General features: G+C 43.4%; 1 protein-coding gene and 1 pseudogene across 4 annotated transcripts in view; one reads left to right on the top strand and one right to left on the bottom strand.

Annotated features, from left to right (window-relative positions):
* Positions 1–8,320: 8,320 nt before the first annotated feature.
* The window catches only part of PRUNE2 (prune homolog 2 with BCH domain), a 278,419-nt gene continuing 269,068 nt past the window's right edge, over positions 8,321–17,671 (top strand). For all 4 annotated transcript variants that reach the window (XM_061132725.1, XM_061132724.1, XM_061132722.1 and 1 more), the window contains exon 1: positions 8,321–8,485. In XM_061132725.1, coding sequence (XP_060988708.1) covers positions 8,450–8,485 — 36 coding nt within the window. In that variant the 5' untranslated portion in view covers positions 8,321–8,449. The remainder of the gene's footprint in view (positions 8,486–17,671) is intronic.
* Positions 15,838–16,735, bottom strand: LOC133048797 (small ribosomal subunit protein eS4-like; annotated as a pseudogene).

Genomic DNA, 17,671 nt, shown 5'->3' with positions numbered 1-17,671 from the left:
TTACATCTTTGTACCACAGTTGGCACATCTTTAGAATGAGTATAATAATCATTCCTAGTTTATACTGTATCCCTCCCCCTAGTCTCCCCACCTGCCCACGTTCCTCCCCCATAACCATAAGTTCACTCTGTAAGTCTGTGAATCTGTTAATATTTTATAAGTTCATTTGTATCATTTTTTAAGATTGTACATATAAGCAATATCATATGATATTCATCTTTCTCTGACTTATTTCACTTAGTATGATAATCTCCACATCCATCCGTGTTGCTGCAAATGTCATTATTTCCTCCTTTTTAATGGAAACAGTATGCATATACATCAGTGGAATATTACATCTATATCCATTCATCTGTCGATAGACATTTAGGTTGCTTCCATGTCTTGGCTATTGTAAACAGTGCTGCAGTGAACATTGGGATACATTTGTTAATGAAAAGTAAAATGCTATTAATATTAGTATAATATTAAAGTGATATTTCATGCTTGTAAACATTGGCCTTTTAATAAAAAATGTTTGGAATTTTTAAAATCTGTTTTTTTATTCCCTATGGTGTACAGTAAGGTTTGGAAATTTTAATTCAGTGTCGGGATTTTGTTGGACACGTTGATAAACAATGTGAACCTCAGTTTTGCTATCTCTAAAATAGAGTCAGTTGTAGTCTCTGTTTATCTGGACCTTGTAGGATGTTGCAAGGATGAGAGATCATATGGGTAGATGCTCAACACTTGGAAATGGTTATTATTCATTCCCCTTGCCAAATGCTTTCCCAGTGGAAAGGCATAATCCATCATGCATAAGTTAAAATTTATATTGTAACTCTGAAACATAAAGGATTGTTTTGAAGGGAACTGAGATATCTATGTGCAGGAGGAGAGTGAGTAAAACTTGAACCATATGCCCTGAATAGTGTAGGTTGGGAAGAAGTGATGACAGGAGGACCATCACCCCACATCTTGCAGCAGACTACAGATCCAAAAGCTCGGCCACTGCCTCATTATCCTGATGACTCACAGAGCCAGAGTACTTTCCCTCTCTTCTGCTGTCCTTTTAAATTAAATTCATTGTTCTACAAGATGTCTGCAGTTCCCAGAAATGACGCAAGCTGTATGTGCCCTATTCAAAGTCCGGACATTTGACTCCCAGGACATTCTCCCAAGAGACCTGGATTCTGCCACTCACCACTCCAGCTGCTGCCATTTCCAGTAACTGCTCTTCTTCCTTCACAGAAGCTTAGAGAGGATTATGAATAGATGGATTCCTTTTTAAAAAGTCTTACAAAGCCTACCTTTAAATTTTTGGGTATCTTTGCTAAAATAGAAAGAAAAAAGTCAATTCCTTTGATATTATTTGCCCAAATGGGTAATATTTGACTGCCTAGAGAGCACAAAGCAGGCATTTTACAGTAGTTTAAAAGCTAAAGGAGAGGCACTAATTAACGCATTAATTAACCAGTTAATGCACATTGGTCCTTCTTCAGCCTCTCGTCCTTGAAACAGGCTCAAAAAGCTTTTAAGTCTTGTAAAAATGGGAGGCACACTTTCTTGAGCATCTTTTGTAACATGGGATAATTTAAAAACAGCAAGCATAACACATCCGCTCTGAGACCACACTTATCGGAAGTGTGGTTGGTCAGTAGGGAAGCTGCCCTGGAGATGTGCCCAAAGAGTGAGTCAGCAGCTGACATTCCAGCCACATCCCATCTTTAAAAGGATGGCATTTGTCATATAGGCTTTTTTTGGTTTCTTTTTAATTTACTTATTTTTAACTGAATGATAATTGTTTTTCAATATTGTGTTGGTTTCTGCTATACATCCACATGAAAGCCATAGGTGTACATACATATGTCCCCTCCCTCTCACCTCCCACCCACCAGGCTGTCACAGAGAACCGGTTTGAGCTCCCTCAGTCATATAGCAAATTCCCACTGGCTATGTATTTTACATATGGTAGTGTGTATGTTTCCATGTTGGGCTTCCCTGGTGGTTCAGATGGTTAAGAATCTGCCTGCAATGCAGGAGACCTGGGTTCGATTCCTGGGTTGGGAAGATCCCCTAGAGAAGGGAATGGCTACCCACTCCAGTATTCTTGCCTGGGAAAACCATGGAGAGAGAAGCCTGGTGGGCTGCAGTCCATGGATCACAGAAGAGTTGGACGCGACTGAGTGACTAACACTCTCACTTCACTTTCCACTCCATTGCTGCCTTGCTAATAGGTTCATTAGTACCATCTTTCTCTAACCAAACAAAAAGATTGCCTTGTTCTTCTCCCTTCCATTGTTAGCATTTTCCAATATAAGTAGGGATGTTAGCATTTGACATCATACAACAGTCCTATAAAGTAATAAGGGCAGGCATGATTTTCCCCATTTCACAGATGATCAGAGGGGTCAATGACTTTGACCAAAAGCACACAGCCAGCATGCAGAGCTGGCTGTGACATGGAGGACTTCAGATGCCCTCACTGTGGCACCGAATGCACTCAGAGCCCCTTGAGGTGGATGCACCACTGTCGTGAGAGCCTGTGAAGGCAAGACCCAGAGCTCTGCAGGGTGGGGAGTGGTAATTTGGGAATATTAAAACGTGCAGACTGCTGTAAGGACCTCCCATTGCATCAGTGAACAGTGCAGGTGAATGTGTTACTGCAGAGAAGCATCACTGTCCCTGGAGCATCTGCAGTGTCTATCTCTGAAACAGACAGCTCACTACGTGAAGACTAGGTTTCCAAAAGAGTGTAATGTTTAGAAGGTGGTGCTTGATGTAGGATATACACAAACTGTAATACAAATTATATCATAAAATATATAGTAAGTACACATAATAAATATATTATGCTTATATAATATAATAATGTCACATTTTTAGTGACTGCTGATCCATCCACAGTTGATCCCTCTTTTGAGTTCTCTTCATAGAGGTCTCTGCTCTCTGCTTCAAGCTAGTGGATTAAGTTTTTCTTTTTTTTGTTAGACCCTTTGTAAAGACCAGTGGCCCCGCTACAGGCCAGGAATAGGGCACTTTGCCTGTATTATTGTGTTTAACTTTCACAATAATTCTACTTTTTAAATCTATTTTATGGATGAAGACACTGAAACTTAAAAAGATAACTTGTCCAAAGTTATGTATGATGCTACTGGACAGATGTTCTGGTTATCTCTTGCTGTATGACACATTGCCCAGGAATTTGATGGCTTATCATAACAATTGTTCTATTGTGGGTCAAGAATTTGGGCAGGGCTTAACAGAGAGAGCTTAACTCTGTTGCATGTGGCATTGGCTGGGTGGTTTGAGTGGGGCTAGAAAATCTTATTTCCAGGATGGTTGACCACATGACTGTGCTGTTAGTCAGGGTCCTTAGTTCTTCTCCATGTGGCTGCTATGTGGCTAGGTTCCAAGAGTGTGTACTCCGTAAGACAGAAAATGGAAGCTGTCAGTCTCTTAAAGCCACATCATAGAAACTGTCATGATGATACTTCTGCTGTATTTTATTGCTGAGAAAGTCATGGAGCTGTCCAAGACTCACAGAAAGGGAACATAGACCCAACTTCTTATTGGGAGGAATCTCAAAGAATTTACATATTCAGTCTACCACAGCAAGGATGAGACTCCAGATTGTAGTCACTAGGCCATATAGCATCTCAATTAGTACAGTACTCTATGCTTTTCTCAGTCACTGCATCCCTTTATATTATAGTGACTAGACCGTGAACTCTTTGAGGGCAGGGATCTTGCCTTATACATTTCAGTTTGGGCATAATATCTACCTGAGCATAGTTAATGATCCATAGATGCTGAAGGAGTGAACAATGGAGAACTGAGCTTCAGTCCTGGCTCTGCTTCTATGTAGCTCTGTTAGCCCAGGAGGATATTGAGTACTCTGGGACTTGGCTACCTGCTCAGTAAAATAAGGGTATGGGCATTAGATGATCCTTAAAGCCTTCCTTTTCCCAGCACTACTGCTGTATTAGTCCGTTTGTGCTTCTATACAAAATACCATCAACTGGGCAACTTACACATCAGATGGTGAGTTTTCACAGCTCTGGAGGCTGGGGACCCCAATATCAAGATGCTGTTCCACTTGGTTCCTGGTGGGAGCCCTCTGGTTCCTGGTGGGAGCCCTCTTGGCTTGCAGGTGGTCACTTCTTACTGTATTCTTACATGGTGGGGAGAGAGAGAGAGGGAGAGAGTGAGCACTCCGGTCTCTTCCTCTTTTAATAAGGCTGCTAATCCTGGCAAGAAGGCTCTACTCTCATGACCTCATCTAAACCTAGTTAACTCCCCAAGGCCCCACCTCTTAATGCCTTCACTTTGGGGGTTAAAGCTTCAATATGTGAAAGGCATGCCATCCATAACAACCATTCTACTAATCTACTCAAATAATTTCAAAATGAAGAGTGCTCAGAAACCTGAGCTGAATCAAGAAACCTGAGAGCAGCGAAAAGAGTAGAGGAAGTGGGAGTGTTCTATAGCCAAGAGCAGAGGCCTCTAGAGCGAAGGGGAGGTGGCCTTTAGGCTCAGATCTGATACCTGAGTTCAATAATGGCACTTGGAATAGAAAGTTGGAGAAGGCTTCTTCAAAGGTTGAAGACACTGGACTTGGGGATTAATTGGCCACAAGGGGTAGGAGAAAGTTGTAAATCAAACTGAACCCCCGATTTTGTACTTGGGTGACTGGGGGAATGCAAATTTATCTAACAGCAGTGGTCCCCACTGAAGTATTCTTGGGCTTCCCTTGTGGCTCAACTGGTAAAGAACCCGCCTGCAATCTGGGAGACCTGGGTTCGATCCCTGGGTTGGGAAGATCCCCTGGAGAAGAGAAAGGCTACCTACTCCAGTATTCTGGCCTGGAGAATTCCATGGACTGTACAGTCCATGGGATCGCAAGGAGTCGGACACAACTGAGCAGCTTTCACTTTCAGTGGTCCCCAACTTTGAATATATAGAGGATTACCTGATGTGCCTGGATCCCTCTCAAGACTATTCACATCAGAATTTCTAGAGATGGGCTGGAACATCAATATTTTTTCAAAGTCCCTCAGATGGTACCATTGTGTAGCCAGGGTCGATGATTTCTAATTTAGAGTTAAAGGCACTAGATTTATAGATGCTATGGAATAATAAGAAACTGAGGATCAAAGACTAATAACTCCCAAATAATTTGGGAAATGGGTTGTACAGTATGTAGAATAATGGCTTCCCAAAGATGACTGGTGGCTCAGTGGCAAAGAATCTGCCTGCCAATGCAGGAGACACAGGTTCAATCCCTGGGTCAGGAAGATCTCCTGGAGGAGGGCATGGAAATCCAGTCCAGCATTCTTGCCTGGAGAATCTTATGGATGGAGGGGCCTGGCGGGCTACAGTCCCTGGGGTCACGAAAGAGTCAGACATGACTTAGTGATTCAACAACAAAAGATGGCTACATCCTAATCCTCAGAACCTGTCAATATGTTTTTACACAGTGAAGGGGGATTAAGATTGCTAATCAACTGACCTTAACATGGGGAAATTATCCTGGATTATCTAGGTAGATCCAATGTAATAATAAGAGTTCTTTAAAAAGTGGTAGAGAGAGAGAGAAGGAGAGAGACAGAGAGGCATATGTGCTATGGAAAGATAACCAGGGAGATGCAACATTATTGTTTTTGCACATAGAGGAAGGCAACCATGAATCAATGAATGTGAGCTGCTGCTAAAAGCTGAAGAAGGAAAAAAAAATAGAGGATATTCTAGAGACTTCAGAAAGGAATGAAATCTGTTGACACCTTGAATTCTTGAATTTGACCTGATGAGACCTGTGTCAAACTAATGACCCACAGAACTGCAAGATAATAAATTCGTATTGCTTTGTGCTTTGCACTCAGTCGTGTCCAACTCTTTGTGACCGTATGGACTGTAGCCTGCCAGGCTCCTCTGTCCATGGGAATTCTCTGCACAAGAATATTGGAGTGGGTTGCCATGCCCTCCTCCAGGGTATCTTCCCAACCCAGAGATCAAACCCAGGTCTCCCGCATTGCAGACAGATTCTTTATTATCTGAGCCACCAGGGTTATTTTAAGCCACTGAATTTGTGGTAATTTGTTTCATCAGCCTTGGGAAACTAGTATAAGTGGTCAGTTCAAGAAGGCTTCCTGGAGGAGGTAAATCTTGATAAACTTTTTTGCAGAAACATTGTTGATGGAGAAAAACTCAGGGAGATAGGTGTTATACATTTGAGTCCATAAGAAGAAAAAGTCAAGAAAACTCAAGGCTGTGTAATACCTACCCAAAGTGTTTGAAATAAAAATTCAGAGGAACTGAGTGATTGTCACTAAATTCCCCAATGGAGTCAGAGGCAAAGCATTCTCAGGAATTTTTCTCAGTAATGTTACTTGAATTGTGATTAACTTCACAGATTTAAAGGCTGACAAGACACTTGTTTTACCTGGATGGTTTTAAATTACTTAAGTCAGCAAAGAAAGCTGATAGAATCTGCAGCTTCCATACAGCTCATCGCCTGAATATAAATCAGAGCTTAACATTCCCATCACTCTCTCTTAATCAGATCTGTAGACTCAACTGATTTCTTTTTATTGGGTCCTCCAGAATAAAAAAAACAGTTGGATAATTACATACACACACAAGATGAGAGAGAGAAAGAGAGAAACCTTTCATATGTACATTTATTCATTAAGATATATTTATTGAAATTTGTGTATGAAATGAATTGTGTTAGGGATACATCAATGAATGAGATAGGCAATGTCCTTGTTCTCATAGAACTCACAGCCTGGTGGAGAACAGACAAATAATCAGGCAATTTATAGTATAGCAGGCATTGTAGGTTACTGGGAGAGAACATGAAAGGGGCAACTGACTCAGTATGGGGGTGGAAAGGGAGAAGTAGATCAGAGGAGGCTTCCTGGAGGAAGATAACTTCTAAGCAGCATCAGCAAATCCTGGGAGATAGTTAAGAATGGAAATTCTCAGGCCCTTTAAACAGACCTATGAAGCCTGAAATTCTCTGAGTGAGGCACAAAAATCTGTGTTTCAGTACATCTCTGGGAGGTTCAGATATACACTAAAGTTTGTGTATCAGATGCTTATACCTGGGCTGCATGTAGGAATCCCTTGGAGCATTTTTATACCAGACTGATGCAGTTTCCCTGCTCTTAGAGCAACTGATTCTATTGGTCTGGAATATAGCCTGGGAAGCAGTATTTTTTTTCAAGCCCTGGGTGATATTAATGTGATTTTGAAGTGTAGTCAGTGTCGAGGTCACTCCTCTAAGCTGGCAGCTGAAGCAGGAGTTAGCCCGGCCGTGGGGCTGGTGGGAGGGCAGGAAGGGCATTATGGGCAGGTGTGCCAAAGCCCAGGTATATGTGGGCCCCTGATAAGGCAGGCTAGAGAGTCCACATGACATAGCCTGTGGCTTAAAATAAGGTTCATGGCTATGAGTTTAAGTGTTTATTGCAGTACTTCTTAAACTTTAATGTACAGAGAAACGATCAGACGATCTTGTACAAACACAGACCCTTATGCAGGAAGGAGGTTCTGTCGTCCTCACTGTTCCTGAGCAAACATGTCAGAGTGGATGGGGACTGCGACTGCAGAAGGATATATGCATCCGTAGCCCCAGGGTCAACATAAGGGTACCCAATTAGGGTGAACTGCAGGGGTCTGTTGCTGGGCAGGTATGTTTTGAGAGCAAGGAGGAAAGATGCAACCTACCACAACCTCCTAGCCTGCTCTTCCTATTATTTTCCATCAAGGTCGTACTGCTTCTAGCTGAGCAGTAACCCCTCCACCCCACAATCTAGCTGAGTGTGTCCCCTGGCCAGGCCAGCAGAGCCGGCTCCGTAAGTGGCCGCTGGAGCTCTCTGTAACTTGCCAGCCAGCCAAGAAGGCGCTGGCCGAGGAAGGGAGCTCTCTGGGGGCCTCTCTTCCCTCTTTCCACCTCCCCTGGCAGACAGCGGCGTTGCCTGCGGCAGAGCCTCCCTCTGCAGCAGCCCCTTGCACTTGGCTCTGACTTCTGGGCGCTGTCCATGGTTGCAGCATCTTTCGGCGCGCCACGTCAGGAGGCCGCGGCGGGGCCCTGCGATTGGCGGAGGAGCCCCTCGCCATCCGCCAACACGCCCGCCCCCGCGCCCCAGCCCCGGAGCTCCGGCCCCACAGGCGCGTGCCAGCCCGCGTGCCAGGCGCGCCCCGGGGCTCCCGGGCGTCACACCCACTTTCCTTATTAGGGGAGAGTCGGGCGCTCCGAGCGGGCGGCGGGGCTCGGGGTGGGGTGGGGAGCCCTGGGAGGCGACAGCCGAGAGCTCAGCACAACCTCAGCCGCCTCCGAGCGGTAGGAGGGAGCAGCCGGTCGCTGCGTCCCGGGCGGCCACTTTCCGGGGACCCGGCTCCTCTCGCCCGGGAGGAGATAATCCTCTGCGCCCTCCGGGTATCTCCGGTCCATACCTTTCTCAACAACATGGAAGAATTTTTGCAGCGCGCCAAGTCTAAATTGGTAAGTTGAGGGAGCAAAAAGCTGTGTGCGTTGGTTCTCGCGCGCGCGCGCGTTGATGGGTGGGCATTACGGCAGAGGAGGAAGAAACAACTTTGCCAGTTAGTTGTCAGGGAGTGCGGGCCGTCCTCTGGAAAGAATCTCTGCGACTCTGGGGCTTAATGCCAGGCAGTCTGTCTCCATAATCCGCGCCCCAGAGCCAAAGCGCCGGCTGCGGTGGTGGTGACCTGGTCGAAGTTGGGCGCTGTGTATCCAGCTTGTAGTTGGAGAGACGCAGATCCAGCCACATCTACAGTTTGCCACTGCAGGCTAGAGGATAAATGGGTGTGGTGTTCCTTGCGATAAAAGAGCCCAGACTTCTGCAGATGCAGTACGCTAAAGTGTAAAAGGAAAAGAAGCTGTACTTTAGCTGGAGGGGATGACAAAACCTAAATAAGGAAGTGGTAATGCCGACCTGGAGGAATGTGTGAGAAGAGCAATTTAACCGAACATCACTTACATGGGGCTTGCTCCTTCCTGGGAGGGAGTCAGGGGTATTCTAGCGTGAATCGAGTGTCTCTGGGCCCTATTCAGATCTGTCTCTTGTGGCAGAGGCAGAAGGGGAAAACCTCAACTGTTGCTGATGCTTTGGGGTTTGCCAGATTATCTTTCTCCTGGAAGCAGACCAGCTTGTGGCGGACTCCGTTTTACTGTACTGCTGTCCAAACAGTGAGGGTAGTTTCTCCCTGTGTATATTGACAGTTGCTATACATTGTGGAACAACAGATTCCAGCAGTTTCCTGATTCCAAATTGTTTTGGCTCTCCAGCATTGCAGTAATGAGCATAATGGAAATGTTTCTCTTTTGGCCCTTAACAAAAAAGCTTTTGCCCATTTGGAAGCAATCTCTTTAATGAACACTGAACACACCTTTTACAGGCCTGGCATAGGAGGAATTGCATAATTTATGTTGCCTTTAACCTTTAAGCCTTCATAAAAGCCAAAATACAAAGTCTGCATTAAGATGACGTCTTAATGACAAGGCACAGTATTTGCAGGGATTTTTTTCTGTAACTCATTTACCCTTGCACAACAAAGGGAGTGGAGACGAATGTGTGATTCTTACAGAGATTTAACTGTAAGTATCCTTTAAAAGATTATTAAAGTTGATTCTTGCAGAGGTTTAACTGTAAGTATCCTTTAAGAGGCCTTTAAAGTTGACTAATGCTAATATAAATACTTTGTTTTCTACCTTAAGCCTCCCAGAGAGTTGACAATCTGTGGGGATTTCAGAATTGAGGAGGTTTGCGATTGTTTCTGTGTTTACTGCTGACCCTCTTAGGTTTACTTGAGCACATGAAGGAAAAAACTGAAATACTTGCATTTCTTTTTTTCTTTTTTGCATTTCTGATAGCATAACTGTGCTCTTTGTTCTTTTTCTAACATTGAGTGAGAAATGATCAAAAAAGACCAATTTTGGCAACTTACTCATTTTTTTCATGGATAAAAAAAATGGTGATCAACCATCACGCAGTTGTAAACTGCACCTGTGTTCCACTCCTGTAACATTTATTTTAATAATAAACATTTAGATTGTGGGGTCTGATGTGAGCAAGAGGTTTGTCTCATTTCTGAAGAGCAATTGCTGAGGTGAAAAATTCCCTGTTTCAGATTAATTAGGTAGAAGTCATGCTTAAGTTTATTTACTGAGTCCTTTCATTAGAGGAACAGTTGCTCTTCATCATTAAAAAAAATGACAGGAAAAAGAAGTGATTGTTTGTAATACTATTCCCAGTTTCCTGCTTTAGCTGGAAGAATAATTACTGCTAATTGTATCTTTTTTCTTGTAATAGGCTTTTTGTTAGCAATCACAAGTAGCCTTTCATCTTTAGCCATAGTAAAGGTGGTTTGGTCACTTTTAATGTCACATTTCCCCTGACAAATTATATTTTCTAGGTGAATAAAAATTTTACTTAATACACAACATTCAACTATAGTAGTAGGTAAACCCTTTACTTTAGAGGATATGTATATACGCACACTCTTTGTTTAGAAGAAAAAAATAAAGTCAGTAATTATGACGTTCATTTGTGAGAGGTTTATTCACAATAGAATGGTAGGGTTTTTAAAAATTAGGTTAATCATTTGGGAAACACTTTAGGGAGAAGAAAATTATCATACTGGTTCTCACCTAGACTTTATTAGACCAGAACTAGATTGAATTTAGGTGTTATCTTTAAGTCATTTTCCATCAGAAGTTGATATAGATTTATCTTTATGAAACCTAAAAAAATGTCTAATGGGCAGGGATTATTTCCTACCTACTTGACTTCTTTCTTTGATATTCTATACATATGATATATATCTTTTAATGATTTGAAATAACCAATTCCCTTTCAAAGTCTTAATGTTACCAAACCAAACTTGGGTTGGCTTGCCTGCACTCAGTAAAGCCAATCTACTGACACTGGGTTGTGGTGCAAGAAAATACAATGTTTATTTCAGGTTCCAAACAAGGAGTCCAGTATTTAGTACTCAAAAGGCCTGAACTCCCCAATAACTTTTAGGGAAAGGTTTTAAAAGTCATGGTGAGGGACAGGGGTGTTGTGGGGTACATGATCAACTCATGAGCATTCTTCTGATTGGTTGGTGATGAGGTAATTGGGATCTCACCAGTTTCAGAGCTTCTCTGGTTCCAACCACTCTGGGACCTATGTGCTTGGGGGCAGCATATAGTTAACTTCTACCTGATGGCGGTTTCAGTGTCTGAAAAACAGCTCAAAGTATCTAGCTCAGAATATTATCTATAACTCTTAAGAAGGAACTAAAGGTCCTTGACTTTTTTTAATGGCTAAATTCTTATTATTTTGTCTTGTTTGTTTTTCTTTCTTTCTGCATTTTTTTTTTCACTTCTCTGATTAAATTTGTTCTTTGGAATTCAAGGAAGGCCTAGGAGGTTAAAGTTTTTCTACAGAGGCAGATGGAGAACATGGGCGGGGGAGGAGTCTGTTTCAGGTTGGCCCTGCTGGAGGGTCTTGTTCTGTTACATGAACATAACCTCTTCATCACTGGAGCTAGCTAATTTCAAAGACCAAAGGAATTTTAAATTGTAAAATGGAATTACTCTTAGCCATAGATAAAATCTCTAATAACCGAAACTTTGGAGAAATTGTTTGTATGCCCTTTCTTCTGACTAGGAGCATTTATTATTCATCTGTCATTGTGAGGAGAGCTCTGCTGTTCTAGGCCAGGCCCTTGGGTGGAGCAGAAATCTTTGAAGTAGAAGGAAGGTGTTTCATTTTTAATCAGGTAGCTCGAAGCTTATTTCTGTTCAAATTGGGAGAGTGGTCTCCTAGTTCTTTTTTCACCTCAGTTCTGCTAGTCCTCAAACTGAGGCAGATTCAGTTACTTAATCCCATCAGACTTTTCCTTAAATTTCCCCTTCAGATACTTCCCCTTCATTCGTGAGAATATGTGGCATTTATGAGAAATGTCAAAAGTAAACCTCAAGTGTGGTCTAAGAGGGATCGCCCTCTTCTGGACCTCAAATGCTTCTCAGGGGGCCTGCCTCCCGCCTGGTAAGAACAGGCCTGGGTACCTGCAGTTTCTCTATAAAACACCTTAGCTGAAGGCGGAGGACAGCAAGGGAAATAGTCACTCCTTCCAAGCACAGTCTCTAGAAGTGGTGCCTTCCTGACAACTAGGGAACTGATTCAGTTATTTTTAAAACAATCAAGACAATAGAATAAACACCAGGAGAGCAAGACCCGCCAAGGCAGTAGGGATGGAAATCAAAGAATGATGCTTGTTACCTGGGTTCCCTTCCCCTTATGAGAACCCAACTATGTTTCCTTTTCTTTTTTTTTTTTTAAACTAGTATTTATTTTATTATACAGGAGGATGAATATATCTTCCTGTTTTTACTGACCACTTAGAATTTTTTCCCAGTTTATTGAGAATTGTTTTGCAAAGCAAAAGATGATTGTTTTGCAGAGAATTAGTTTTCAAAGTGATCCTTCTGTCGCCATGGTTTATTCCTTTCTAAGTTTTGGTCATCACACATCAGTCTGAGCAAGTCATTTCTGAGGGATAACCACACATAGGTAACCCTTATTTTGGAAAAGTCATTATTTGATCCTCCAGCTATATTTCTGATCTAAATACTCACTGCTCAAACTAGAAATAAGAGCAAAAACAAGTTTTCTTTTTCTCCTGCCAGTGTCCACTTGACTTTTCCACCTGCTCATTCTGAGCTGAAATAGGGACAGAGATCAAATCCCATAGAGCCAGATCTATCCTTAAATTTTAGCCGTACTTTCCATTCTCAGATATACCACTTCTGTAGTGGTGTCTTAGTCATTCTCAGACTCTTTCTGTGGTAAGAGAAAGTGAAGATGGGGAGGGAACGAGGGCTTTGAGCCCTAGCCTGTGATTTGGCAAATGTCCTCCAATGTCATAGAGGTTAGCTCAAAAAAGTGTTCAGGCCAAGACAGCCTTATGATGTCAGTTAATGGTCCAAGTTCCCATGAACTTTGGAGAAAAAGAGGAGCTAAATGAGGAATGAGACCCCTGGAATTCTGAATGGCAGGAAGCCAGGGTCTCTACACGGGGCAGCCTGGCCGCTGAGCCTCTCCCACTGCCAGACTGCACCAGCTGATACAAGTCAAGAGGTGCTCAGGGCTGGGGGTCGCTGCAGCCCTTTGCCCTCAGAGCTGGGTCATGAGCCAGCATTGGGGGAAGTGTCAGCTGCTAGCAGAAGGATACAGGGCACATCAATATCCCAGGAATGCTGTGGGGAGAGGGTCACCGTCACTGCCAGAGTCTGGGGAATGCATCTGCCTTCGAGCAGTGCCGGCTGCAGACGAAGGGCTCATTTCTGCAGTGGGAACTGGTCCATATGTGGACTTCTATAGTAGAAAAATCCTGGGTGACCTTAAATGTCAACTGACACTCTGCTATGTGGCATAGAGACAAGGAAGCACATTCAAAACTCCAAAGGACCAACCACATCAGAGTTGATAGAGGAGATGAGCTTTCAAAAAAAGAAAAACACTGCAGTGTGTCTGCAGAGGAATCATCCTGATTGGAAATTGAGAAATATATCCTTCCTGACTTCCTTTATAGAAACAAGGTCATATGTATCAATAAAGAGCATCTTTAAAATGAATGTTCTGTACCTTTTAAAGAGCCACGGTGGTAAGACTGAGAAGGATGGAGATGCTGGTAGAGCAGTTTCATTTGGAAAGCTGAGCTCATTCTGATCACAGACCGCAGGATCAGCTCCCTCGCCATCATAAGTCAGAGCTGGCGCACTTGAGACTGTGCTTCTTGTCAGAGCATTCCCAAGCAAGAAACTCAGGAATAAAAAGCACTTCTGCAAATGTGGTGTCACTGCCTTAGGGGCTGATGAGAAAAGAGCCCTTGATTGCTTTAGTCCTAGAGTCAGCTCCATTTCTCACTGCCTGAACTTTTAAATTGGAGAGCTGTGGTTTGTCCTGGCCCCTGGGCCAGAGAACGAGACTTTTTCAGGGTAAATCACAGAGTGGATTGGTCTTCCTCAAAGATAAAGAATTGGTGACTGCTGTTCGGACAGCACCTCGGGCCTGGGAAGATGCAATCAGGTGAGCAAGGACATTCTTTAATCAGAAATTTGGGGAATATTTTATAACTAGATAAAAAAAGTGACAGCTTTTATATAACTTGTTTGTTTCTCTGTAGCATTAATTTGGGCAGATATTAATAATGTTTTAGGTTTGGTATATCCCCCTGGGGAGCTCTTGTATGCAATAGCGGTCTAATGATGGACGGGTCACTCTTCCCTTACATCTACTTCTCCCTAGGGTACTAGATGAGCAGAGAAAAGGGTGAGGGGTAAACACCTAGGTCTGAATGAAGGCTGCAAAAGAGGAAAGAAGCTCTGGGACCAGAGAGGTCAAGTGCATGGTGTTGCCTTGGTCACTGATTCTTTTTGAACCCTAGAGTCATGGAGCTTGGAGTCTTTCTTTGAAAAGAAACTGGGGAGGGGCAGGGCTGATGTATTCAGGAGGCAGCATCCACAGGAACTTTGCTATGACTGGTGCCCTCTGGGTTTGTGCAGCATGCAATCACACATTGCATTATGATTGTAATTGTAATATTATAATATTACATTTGTGCACATTGTAATTATGCACAGTCACACATGGCCGCCCTGCCACAGGTCCCAGAGTAACCTACTCAAAGTCTCTGGCATCATTCCAAATCCATTTCTATCTGAGCTCTGTGGCTTTGGGCTTTGGTTTCTAAGGAAAAGTCATCTTTCTTCTTAAGAGCTCTTAGGAGGCTAATTGGGCAGTAGATCGCCCTGAAAAATTAGATCCATAAAGGTTGGGTCAGAAAAACTAAGCTGATGTTACAGCTTTGGGTTTTTAATCTGAAAAATGAGATAATGATACCAACTTTGCAGCCTTGTCAGAAAGCCAAAATAATGTACCTACAGCCCTCGGCACAGAGCTTGAAACAATGGCTACTTCTGTCCCTTTGCCTCCAAGGTGTCCTTTCCTGCAGCTCCTTGTCTCAGTGAATGGCATCAGTATTCATCTGGTTTCTCCAATTGGGCACTTCCTTTTCCTCTATCCCTTCCCCACCCCCTGTATCTCAGACATCCAGATGACTCCAATGGCCAGCTAGCCAGTTGATCCCCTGCAGACCACTCTCCTTCCCACTGCTGCCAGCCATTGTGAAAGTGTCTTTTATTTCTGTCACATCACTCCCTTAAATCCTTCTTATCACTTCCCATTGCTCTTGGGAGAACAGACAACTCTCTTACCCTGACCCTCGGATCTGATTCATCTGCTGCCCAGCTTCTGCTGGCTCCTTCTCCTAGTTTAAATAACCCCTACCTCTTCTTCAGATCAGGGGAAGATGAAGGGAAAACTTTGCTGAATGACCCCTTTCTACCCAACCTCCCAGTTCATGAGTCTAAGTCAAGGTTTTGGGTGATGTTTTTAGATCATTTATCTCAGCTTGTTATTATATCTCTATTGGGCATGTTGGTTTGATTAATGAGAGTAGGGACCAAGGTCTCTCTGTATGGATTTGCTCCAGAGACTTGGACTCCAGAACCTGGTGCAGTGCCTGAAGCTCAGTAAATGGCTTTTGTTTGTTTGTGAGAGGCTTTTTTTTTTTTTTTTTTTTGGCAATTAATCATGCCTCATTGTCTTTAATGAAGCCCTATGTGAGTGCTAAGTTGCTTCAGTCATGTCCAACTCTTTACGACCCTGTGGACTGTAGCCCACCAGGCTCCTCTGTCCTTGGGATTCTCCAGGCAAGAATACTAGAGTGGGTTGACATGCTCCCCTCCAGGGGATCTTCCTGACCCAGGGATTGAATCCATGTCTCTTATATCTCCTCCATTGGCAGATGGATTCTTTACCAATACCACCACCTTGGAAGCCCAATTAAGCCCAAAGACCCTTCCAGTCATGTCTCATCGAGATCATTTGACTCAATGCTCTCTTTAGCTGCCAATCTCTTGTCTCTCTGTTCAGCAATGGTTAGACAGATACTTTTTTCTCAGAGAAAAGAAATCCATGGTTTGTTGCCTTTGCAATAACAAAAATGTTGGAGAATGGGGAGGCAGCGATGCTGCTGTTGGTCTTTCACATGAACCACACCAAGAGGACCAGGTTGTCTCTTTCTGGTGGTGATCGCAGCAGAGATTGTTCAGTTCTTCCCACAGTAGTGACTCTGGTCACCATATACAGGTTACCAGTATCAAACTTGTTGAAATCAGTCATCTTGCCAGATTTGAAATCAATCTCAGTGGAGTCATTCATTTTGAAAGGGAATCGGGATAGTGGATGATATGAGCATCATGGGTCACCAGATGAGGGATTCTTTTGTGCCACAAAGATCTTTCTTACTTTGCACAAATTGTACTTGGCCCCTTAGGTGTCATTCAGTGAACAACAAAGCCACCCTTGTGTCACAGATCAGACAGAAATTCTCCCCTTTCTTGCCAATGCTGGTGACATCCTTAAAGTGAGCAGGTGGGCTGTATCAATTTGGACCTTACCATCAGTCTTAGTGAACCACTGCATGCAGATCTTCTTTACTTCACATCCTGTCAGCGAATACTTAAATCTGTTCCTTAGCAAAAGATGAGGGGAAGATACCCTCTCAGTTTGTGGGCACCAGTTGATGGATGAGGAGCAAACACACTGGTCAGTTTACTCAGCATCGGATGCTTTGGAGCCACTATAGCCTTCAGGGGCTTCTTGGGACCGTGAGTCATGACTGCAGTGTACTCAGTTGCTCAGTTATGTCCCAGTCTTTGAGACCTCATGGACTGTAGCCCATGAGGCTCTTCTGTCCATGGAATTTTCCAGGCAAGAATACTGGAGTGGGTTGCCATTTCCTGCTTCAGGGGATCTTCCCCGACCCAAGGATCAAATCCTTGTCTTCTGCGTCTCCTGCATTGGCAGGCAGATTCTCTACCACTGAGCCACCAGGGAAGGCCCGTGCCATGACTGTGCTAAGCACAAAAAGGGGGAAATGTTTTTAGAATGAATGGAGCCAGAAGATAAAAGGCTTGCAGAACTCATAAGACACTGTAGTGGCCAAAAAATGAATAAATGGATGAGCAGGTGCAGATGTTTAGAGATCTGAATCTGGAGAAGGGCTGGCCATAGTGTATGGGAATTCGGGTTGGTTTACTAGAAGGAGATGAGAAATGTTAAGGTCAAGGAGTGTGATACAGTGATTTTATGTGGTACACACTTTGTACAAAATGTTACTGTAAAATAGTGAGCCTAGTTTTTGTGCATGATTGTTGGAATCTGTAAGAATTGGTGGATTAAAGCATGAATGGATTGGAGAGAGGCAGGAAAGGGTATGGGCACTCTGCAAAACCACACTGGGCATCAGTGGACACAGTGGAACTATTGGAGCCTTAGATCTTCCACTATGTGATCCAAAGGGGAAAAATTAGACTCCCCCAATCCCAGCCATTTCACCAAGCTGGCCCAGCTTGTTCTGCTGCTTCTGGGCCAGCACTAATGTCATGAGACTAGCAGGGAAGATTTTTCAGCCCTTGATAGGAAAGTTGAAGGCCTTCCAGACTGGCCTCATCAGTCAAATGATATTAAGACTATTGCAGGTGTGTATGTACTAAGACAAGAATAGATCTTTCACCCCCAGTAATAAAAACATGAAAATGATCACAGTGAAC

Source organism: Dama dama, chromosome 29, assembly GCF_033118175.1.
Source record: "Dama dama isolate Ldn47 chromosome 29, ASM3311817v1, whole genome shotgun sequence".
In the NCBI taxonomy this organism is placed as follows: domain Eukaryota; kingdom Metazoa; phylum Chordata; class Mammalia; order Artiodactyla; family Cervidae; genus Dama; species Dama dama.
The sequence above is the reverse complement of the archived record's forward strand: the minus strand, read 5'-3'. Positions and strand labels throughout refer to the sequence as shown.